The sequence below is a fragment of the Serinus canaria genome, chromosome 2, assembly GCF_022539315.1.
Source record: "Serinus canaria isolate serCan28SL12 chromosome 2, serCan2020, whole genome shotgun sequence".
Lineage (NCBI taxonomy): Eukaryota > Metazoa > Chordata > Aves > Passeriformes > Fringillidae > Serinus > Serinus canaria.
Window position 1 is genome coordinate 143,611,182 of NC_066315.1, and position 10,159 is coordinate 143,621,340.

The 10,159-nt window shown below is 38.2% G+C and overlaps 1 protein-coding gene across 6 annotated transcripts in view; it reads left to right on the forward strand.

Annotated features, from left to right (window-relative positions):
- Positions 1-9,912, forward strand: part of PHF20L1 (PHD finger protein 20 like 1) — a 59,716-nt gene extending 49,804 nt beyond the window's left edge. For all 6 annotated transcript variants that reach the window (XM_050970845.1, XM_050970847.1, XM_050970848.1 and 3 more), the window contains 2 exons: positions 931-1,093; positions 2,200-9,912. In XM_050970845.1, the coding sequence (XP_050826802.1) occupies positions 931-1,093; positions 2,200-2,342 (306 nt within the window). In that variant the 3' untranslated portion in view covers positions 2,343-9,912. The remainder of the gene's footprint in view (positions 1-930; positions 1,094-2,199) is intronic.
- The last annotated feature ends 247 nt before the right edge of the window (positions 9,913-10,159 follow it).

Consider the following 10,159-nt stretch of genomic DNA (forward strand, 5'->3'; position numbering starts at 1 on the left):
CCTAATTACCTAGATGCTGAGCATTTTTAACTCATAAAATCTGATCTACTTCCACTCACTAGCTGGAACATGAAATACAGAAAGCTTAGGAGCTTGTGTATTATCTCTGGCATGCTGCAAAGGTACTAATTATATTGCAGAAGTCAATCTTCCTCAGATACTATGTTTGCATAACTCCACATGTTAGTATAACTGTCCCCAAACATGTTCAGTTCTACCCCAGACTTGTGCCTGGAAGGTAGGTGGGGTAATAGCAGGTAGGAAGAGAAGTTTTTTGTCTTAATCAGCAAACAGAACAGATTGCTCAGGGACTATGTGAAGTCTCTCCCCTCACTGGAGATACTCCAGAACCATCTGGACACAATCCTGTGCCATGTGCTCTGGGATGAACCTCTGGGACCAGGTGATCCACTGTGGTCCCTTCCAAGCTGACCCATTCTGGGATTCTGTGAAATAGGATGTCCAGCTAATTTGTACAAAATAGTGACTGTTGACATCTGAGATACTTCTGTGTTGTAGAGAATTTTCCATGGAAACAAACCTTAGGATTTTGCTCATTCTTGGTGGCAGTAGACCCATGCAGTTCAGCACTTTATGATTTAAGTTGCTATTTGTAAAAAGGGCACAGAAGTACAATCTGTTTTACTGCATTGAAGAAAGCATTTGAACTGATAAACTTCAGTGTTAGGGAAATGAGGCAAAAGGTATAGATGCTTACTTATGTGGAATCTGCATTTTGTTTAGTTTAGTCCATTGATGTGTCATAGTATGTGGCTTTCTGAGTAAGCTTTTTGTTGTGTATACAGAAGTACAATTCTAAGCCAGCAGAGTTTATCATGTGACTCAAATGTTGAAATCAACACCAGGACTTAAAACAAAGAAAAAAAAATCTTAAATGGCAATTTTTTTCTTTCTGTTGCTCCTATGAAGAATTCTGCTGAAGGAAACACTGTGTTTGTTTGTAATGAAAGAAAAGGCTCAGAAGAGCAAGTGGATACACATCTTCAATGGCAGCTAAATCTCCTCACCCATATAGAGAATGTACAGAATGAAGTCACCAGCAGAATGGACCTGATTGAAAAAGAAGTTGATGGTAACTGCATTGCCAGATTACTTGTTGATGTACCTGTAGCAGCATCTCTCTTAACTGATGTGTTCAAAGTGATCTGAGGCACTGAGGATGGATTTTTAAGTATTCTGTTCAAATTTGGGTCCCAGAATTACAAGCAGAGCTTGTACCCTTGATCACCCCAACCCCCTTCCTCAAGTTTTCAATGCCCAATAAAGTAGATTAAGCACTCAGGCTGAGACTGCAGAAAGCTTAGATAACTTGTCTAGTCTTTGTCCAGATATGAATCTTAAAGTTGATGGCTTTTTCTACACCTGGAGTGTTTCTGCCTGATTGTTCTAGTAATTGACAATATTTAGGGGGGGAAAAAGGTGTTTATTGTGCCTTCAACTTTGTTTTTTTTCTTATTAGTAAGCAAGTGGTTTCGTGAAGACAATTCAGTCTTCATGGGAAAACTTGAATGAAATTATATTCTATGAGAATATTGTAGCACACAAGTGTCTGTGACTTGCCAGTCATAGAAACTAGTAATTAAGGGAGCTTGTAGTGTAATTCTAGGACCCCTTAATTAATCTTTTAACAAATCAAGTTGTCTTATTTCTATTTGCAGTTTTACTTTCAGTATCCCTGCTTTTCCTAGATCAGTGTTTCTAAACTAATAGGGTTGACCATTTTCCTTCTCTGTTGCTACAAGCAGAGAAATTCCTTGAAAACATTTGTTAAAGATTGGAAAACCATTCTGTGATCTGGACCTTGTCCACAGGAGCCTGTTAAAGTGGCAGAAGCAAACCTTGTGTTTAAGGGTTGCATTTTCTGTTTCAGAACTGTCAGAGTAGACCACGAACTGAAGTTGCTTTTATGTGTGGAGAGGGTAAATTGTAAGCCAAGGGTAAAATTTACTCCCAGATACATTTTTACAGCAACAATCAAATCAGAAGTTTGGATTTTTCAAGAGAAATATGGGATTAGTTGGTGTTTCCCTAACTAAATTTCTTCTGTTGAATAAAAATCACAGCCTCAGTGTACTTTCCCTTTTTTTGAAAGACAAAGTAAGAAAGAAAAGTTTAATTTTTATGGAAACTGTTTCTCAAAGAATTACTCTAATCAACTTCTTCCTTTCCCTTCTGTAGTTTTAGAAAGCTGGCTTGATTTCACTGGAGAACTGGAACCACCAGATCCTCTGGCAAGATTGCCTCAGCTCAAGCGACGTATCAAGCAGCTCTTAATCGACATGGGAAAAGTACAGCAGATAGCAACACTTTGCTCTGTATGACAGAAGGAAGAATATAGAAGTAAAAATAGGTTCTTTACAATGCATTTTCTTATTAGCCACAAGACTGACAGGAAGACAGCAAAAAGCTGAGCATTTATCTGGTTCTTTGCTGATTACATTAATAGGCTGAAGCTTTAGAAAGAAGAGAGGAAGTTTAGAGTCAGGAATCTGTTGTATTGAAAATATGAATATTCAACGTCTGGGCTTCAAAATTATATATAATATTCTTAAAAATGTTAATTTCTCAGGATTTTAACATGTTGAACAAGTAAATCCCCAGATACAAGAAAATCCAACAAACAAAAACTCTTCGAAGAGCAGTGCTCTTATTTTGAAACCCTTGGCAAACATTTCTAAATTAGCAGAATTCAGCTGACTAAAAATGCAATCCTCTTATCTTGCTAGTGAAAGATAGATACAGAGAGAGCTGTATCTTCTCTACAAGGAACGTTTTTAGATTATTTCTTTCTCTTACGAGTGTTCAGGAAAACAAACATACTAGCTTTGATTTTTGAAAAAAATTACTTGTCGTGGTCTCCCTTTTAAAGTATTTTTTTAAATAGAAATCCCTAGAACAGCACCCCTAGGCCCCTTTAAAACAGAAGTGGAAAATAGTGGTCAGATGTGCCAAATAATATTAAAATCATTGGGATAAGATTTTAATTATGACTTAGGTGAAGGTTTTTTCCAAAGTCCTACTCGGTGCCAGCAGTCCATCCAAAATTGTATCTACTTTATATTTTTTTATGTTCTATAGCAGTGTTCAGGAATCAAGGTACAATTTTTGTCCTGGGTAGCTCTATTCTGATGTTGGCCCTCTGAAAACTTCACCATCCTCAGTGGGGATGAGGAATGACACGAGCAGCAAAACTGTCTGCGGCTGTGGAAATTCTAAACCATTAGAGGCAAAAATCACAAGATACCTTATCCAAGTTGTTTTTATAAAATTTTTCAGCTTCAGTGAATGAAATGTCATGAAACCAAAGGCAACCTAACCTACTTGCTCTGTTAGCTCTTGTTGGATTTTGAGCCCAGGACTTCTCCTGTGCTGATAAGTTGCCGCTGTACCCAGTGCTACATCCGTGTCTGTGTGTGTATGTATATGTGCATAGCTGTGTGTACATATATACATGCCATACACATTTCTATCTACACATGTCTAGTTTTCTTACCATAGACTACAAGAACTGGTGGTTCATATTACCTTTTAACAAGCAGTTTCTAAAATTGAAAATAATGTATGTACAGGTTTTGAAATTTGTAAAATATGACTGTTAAAAGGAGGCTATTTAACTGAGGACATTAAGATACTTGAACATTTTATGCCTCATGTCTGTTTATCAGTTCTAGTTATCTGTATAAATGCATTTTAGAACCGATAGACAGTAAACTTGAATTTACCTTTTGATAAGAGTACAAGCCACTGTACATTCAAAAATTATTTAAATTTGCAAACACACTGTTCTATATGTAAGGTACTGTATGTAAAACTGTTTATTAAAACTATTCTGCATACTCTATATTTTCCACTTTTCTTCCTGATCTACATACAAATGTAAAAAAGAAGTGATTGTTATTATGTACAGACCATCAAAAAATCTTGGAATGCCTTTTAAGGATGCATACAACTGAAAAACGTGCCAAAGATGGATTATCTGGGAAAGACTTTGCAGCTAGTGCATTGAACTTTCATGATAAAACCATTATTGAGAAAGAAAGCAGCATGGCTGGTTCATTGCTAAAGTAAATCTACCCTGACCTTTCCTCTCTGTCATACCTGAAGTGAGTTATCACTCCTGATGGCCAAAGCAAAATGTAAACCCCTGTTACAGAGTGGTTGCTACTTAAAAAGTCTTCCCACATCAAGCTTGTAGGAGACATCACAGAGATGCATGAAAACATGGAATTATGGAATGGTTGGCAACTCCATAATGCAGAAAGAACATTAGAGCTGCGGAGTTGTTGACATTTTATAGCAACTGTTAATAAGTACTCTGTGTTATATAGGTGATGCTTAAATAACTGCTTCAAACATGAATAGTTGAGTGACCTACTTGCTTTTGGATATGTGAGACATTTTTATAGACTATTCACTTTCTGCATATCCTTGAATGTGGTACTGTGTGTACTGTATAAGAGAAGTGTAAATCCAGATGAATTACTTTGAAACAAAGTGGAGTGTATTTACAGAATTTATACAGCATACACTGTAGCAATATTATGCAATGTGTGTGCATGTGTGTCATGTAATATAATTGTAAATGTTACTGAAGGTGGAGGTGGACTTGGAAAGTTCAGGGGGGAGGACAGAGGTTTTATTCTTACTACAGAGATGGAGGAAAAGGAAATCCTGAAAAGGAAATCCTAAGGTCAAAGTTGAAGTTGCCCTTGCAGCTTTAATGTGTCTTCTGTTTGTATGTGTAATGGCCTCTTAATTTACACAAATATGTAATTTTACCCCTCAAGATCCTGCCTTGTTCAGGATGGACTGTGCTTACAAAAACAATCTGTTCAGTATTTTTTTTTAAATGTTCATTGTATAGTCATGTATTATAAAAACTCTCCTGCAATCATTCATACCTTCTAAGAAATACAATCTCAGTGTCCCTATGGACCATGCTGTGTATGATACATCGTGTCCTGCTCCAGTGTTTCACAAACTTGTCTGAGTTTGCTTTCTCAAGCTGTGGTGCTGGTCTGTAACATGTGGACATTAGTTTCTGACCCCAGTTTCTCAAGTATTCAAAGGTTTGGGATGCTTTTGAGCTTTTTCTTTAAACGCAAGTCAAGTGCCATAAAAATGCTCTGTTTTGCACAGAATGTAGCCTACAGTTGGTTGCTTTGCTTGTGTACCAGTCAATCCCAGTGTGATCTGGCTCTTACCAGTATTTCTTCCTAGTTGGCCTTATCAAGAGAATCTTATTCCTGTAGGTTTATTTTTCCATCTGTCTTCCTGCTTCCTCTCTAAATAAGCCAGGGATGTACACTCAGTCTATTTGCAACATCGTTTCTTGGGGTGTGAATTGTAACTGCATTGTTTTGATGAAGGGGACAGACCCTCTCTGAGGGAAAAGTAGTAGATGGCAATGTAAGGACTGTTTGATATGTGTGCACAGAAAGGCAAAATGTTTAAATTGAAGCCATCTGTCACTGAATAGGAGTTCTAAATAGTAATAAACAAAAGGGAAATGCCATTTTACAGAAGCCTCTTGTGATTTCACAGAGCTAAATGGCAAACTTTTGGAGCCTTTGAATGCCCAGCTTTTTGTCTGAGGTTTAGTAGGGCTTTGCCTGTTTGCTTTTTTAATGGAGGTATCAGGGTGATTTCATTTCAAAGCCTGCTCCTACTTGTGACCATACCAGACACATCTACATCAGGAATTGTGTTTCAGCTGCAGTGATGGCAGGACAGCAGTACTGCAGCCATAAACGAGATGTGGTGTTGGTGCTGTGCTCTGGTATGACATGATGGGGCTGCCACGTTCTGGTTACAAAGTGGACATACTTCAGGTCATATTGCAGGGAATAGTGCTTCCTGTTAACCCTTTTCTTGGGTAGCTGTAGGTTCAATAGTGCCCATATTTTGGATATTCTGGCCTTGGGTGCATAGATCTTTGTTCAGCTGTGGAGTGGTTTACAGTGGTAGAAGCCTGTCATTTTCTCTCAAATAGACAAAGAAGATGGGTTGCAATTTTCTGATAGATTTCTGTACTTGCTGGGTGGCAAAGAATTGAAACTATTCTTCCATGGGTGCAGTAATCTTATAGGGCTGACAGCCACCTGTCTCTCTTAATTTTATCTCTGAGCTTCTACATATGTTCATCTATTCATTCTGCAGCTTGCATCTTTTTCTCCTTTCAGTCTTCAGCTTTCTGCACTCTGGTTTCTGAGGTGCCTGGAGGGTGTCACTCCTTTGTTCTCATGCCCAGTTCTTCCTGGCTGCTGTGGGAAGCTGTCATGGGGAAAGGCCTCTTTGGCTCTTCTGTCTACAGCCTCCAGAGCATCCTGGGACTTCTGTACAGTCGGAGTGTGTGCACCGTAATCAAAATCTCCAGATGTTTTTGATGTCTTTCTTAAGTAAGCCTCCTCTGTCTTGTGCAATTTGTGGTCTTCCTCTACTCCCATCTGGCTTCTAAATAGACTTGAATTAATATTACAGCAAAACCCCTCTGGCACTGCTGGGCTCCAGCACTCCTTACCAAACTGAGGGTTGGGATGCAAAGGAGTCATTCAAACATTACAGTAAAATTATAAAAGTATTTGATGTTGTAAACCACACTATTTTCCCTTTGTATTTAAAGGGAAGCTGTAACCATTTTTCTTCACTGGAACTCTAAAGGCACAAAACAGATCCTGAACTGAACTGGAGCTTGGTGTAAAAATCAGCAAGTGGAGGATGGGCAGGACTCTGCAGGCAGGGGCTCCACAGCCAAAAGAGCAGTCAGGCTGTCCCAGCTGCCTTGCCCTGTTAGTAGCTCTGAGGAGGTGCTGGTGTGTAAAGGGGGTGTGTGCAATTATGCCATTCTTTTGCAAGCAGGATTGTTTAGAACACTGGAACTATAGGTTTTTGCTCTACTGCTTAAAAATGTTTCAGTATATGCACCTTAATTTTGGAGCGCTTATTAAAGTCAGAGGCTTAATCACTTTTGAAATACCCATTGCTATTCTCACATTTTATTAGCTCACATTTTTTTTTCTGTTGTACTGATTGCATATGGCTTGAGGTGAGGATTTTGCAGAGGCTGTTGGAAATGCTTCAGTAATGATTTCTATTATACTTTGTTATGTCTTGGGCACTGGGTGTGGGGGTCTGTCTTTAGCAATAAATATTATACACTATGTGTATATCTGTTTGTATATGGAAAAGAAATACAGAGCATGTAACAATGGTGAAAATACACTGCACCGAGTGCAGACTGTGCATTTGGCAGCCATTCTGCACCAGCCTGAACAACCCAAATGAAAAATTGGAGACCACATGCAGAAAATGAACTAGCATGAAAAATCATTCAGGACAGAAGTTCCCTTCCCTTACTCTGTGGGTGGGATAACTGAAACTAGTTCAATTGCTGTTTGCTCAAAACAGCTGTCTTCCTTTCCTGAAAACTGGCCAAGCCTCCTGTGTTCAGCTGTAGCCACGTGCATCAGTGTATTGTCACTAAAGACTCTGAGAGAGGCAGCACTGCACTATGATTAAATCTTCTGTGAGAGAAGCAAAATACTTCCTTCTGTGATTTGTTTTTTATAATAGCAATAATGTTGACTGCATTCTAATACTCACAATAAAGGTCTGTTGAGATTGTTACGTGCCTGGGCTCCCTTTCCATGGACTTCTCTTCTGGTGAGCTAGTGATTGTTTGCATATGTTTTAAAGCATTAGGGAATCTTCAGTTGCATGTTTAGCCTGTAGTCCTTAGGTTATGTGCAGTCATTGGTACTCACCTTTCTCCATTGTAAGGCTTGAGGGAATCTTTGGTTGTATTTTAGCCTGTAGGCAAATGATATAATCAGTAAATTATTCACAGTACTGAATTACCTGATGTATGTGGCAGAGTAATTAGAAGATATTTCTATTCTTGGACTGTTTTGGTGTTTTAACAATTTCAGGGTTTCAGTTTTGCAATGCACTTTATTCTTTGCAAGTCAATGTCCTTCAACAGTGTGTTCACATTGGAACAGTGATGGCATCTCTTGTGGGCAGACATGTGCCTTTGTACAATGTCATTACAAAGTAATTTTAATTTGCTTTTAGTAATTTATTTTAATATCATCCACAAGTTGTTCAAGACATTACTGTGGTAGAAAACAAATGAGCCCACAATGCTGAGCAAGTTATTTTCTTAGACATCCTGTGGACAAGGGCACATATGATAAGCAGCAGATGAATGAAATTGTGCAGAATCTCAGTAAGTTACTGACATAGAAAAATTTTTTCATCCACAGAAAAAGTAAATGCAATAATAAATAATAAACTTAAAAATTTTAATTCTGAAACATTTTAATCATTGTTGAAGGGACAGTCTCAAAGCAGGCTCTCAAACAAGATACAAGACCAGATTCAGGCTTGGAGCAACATACTGAAACACTTTTTTGAATTAGCAGACTTTCTGAAGAAGAGTTTTCCTGAGTCAGGCTAACCATCTGGCCAGCCCAGAGTCTTGTCTGCATAGAAATAGGATATCAGATCTGTACAAACATACTATGAAATATTTGTGCAAATTGCCTTTTCCTGAATGTGTCTTTCACTTCTGACAAACTGCGGGTTCCTTTACCAAAATTTTTAGGTCCATTAGTTATATCAGTCACTTGACAGAGCTGGACTCCTCAAGTTTAATCCATCTTTTCCATTGGTGGCTTATGGAATTCACAGCTTTGTTGTGTGGCAGGAGCTGTGTTTGCCCTTGAACTTCCTTTCTGACTCCACTGGCTCTGCACCGTTGCCTTTAGTTCAGAGAAGGTTAAATATTGCAGTATTGAAAAGACCCAAAGCAGTTTTGTCCCACCAACACCAAGACTTTGGCACCCTGTTGCTGTCCTTCTGTGACTGGTGGTGACTTTTCTCACTGCCTCAGCTTCTTTTTGTCAAATACTGAATTGATTCAAGTTGCAAATCCTGTGTGTCACTGTGGTTGCAGACCTAGCTCCTGTTTGGGGTTTCAAACCAATCTGCATCCCTGGTGTTGTGAGAATAAAATACCTATTTTTCTACCTGGAATCACTGTGGTATTATTGAATAGAGGAAAACTCTGTTATTTTCAATAAATAAGTAAGAAAAAAAAAAGTAATTTTATTTGTCCTAGAAATGGTCAATTCCTGCAGGAACAAATGCAAATTCAAATATTCTTACATGGGCTTCTTTAGGTTCTGTCACCAAAGACACTTTTCCAAATGGAAAGTTATAATTTAAAATTTGACAAGTCATGTGCCCACTTTTCTAGCCAAGTTTGGCATGGGGATGACTGAAACTTCCCTATTGTTCTTTAAATGTGAAGAATGTGTCGCATATATAAAGTGAATACACTGAAAAGTGCATTATCTAGGGCTGTCATCTTGTTCTCTTTTACTTTTGCATCACATGAGGTCTTAATCAGAGATGATACAGATTATTGCTTCACAAGGTCTCAGAAAGAAATGTGCATTTTAGTTCTCTATCTAAGTGTAACAAATGGTGTTAACCTCTTTTTATGTAGCTTTCTTAAAATGTGTAGAGGATTGTCCAACACTGGTGCTTTATTTAACACAGAAAAACAATTATTGTTTGAAATGAATGAACTGGTTGATGTAAGTGTAATTTCACAATGTTTTCTTAACACTTTGGCTTCCAATTTGCTGCCTCATTTGGGAAGCTCCCTCCAGTTCTTTTTTTAAGCTAAGGCTGAGTTTTCAGACTCAAATTTGTTTGGGGTAAGAGTAACTTTTCTGTGGGTACAGATGTCTGTGTATTTATATACATGAATCTTTTATCCCTGGGCCTTTCAATATGTAAAACTGCAGTTCCACAAACTGTCTCTTCTGCTAAGAAAATGTATGCAAAACTGGAACAATGAATAAATGTCTTCTTCTTCTTTGAGGTTTGTGATTTCAGTGTCTCATCCCACTGACCTTTATCTTTGCCCCAGCAGTAGTAGTTTGTAGTATAGATTGAGTAGCTTTTGCCAGTAGGTACAACAAAACAAAACCCTCATTTCCAGCACTAGAGCAATGATTTTGAAGACATGATAGTTGTAAGGCCATATTGGCCACAGGGACCTTTTTCACTTCTTTTCTGCTCTTCATTGGTGAGCTAATTTAAGATGTTACTCCATCTTTTCTCAGGT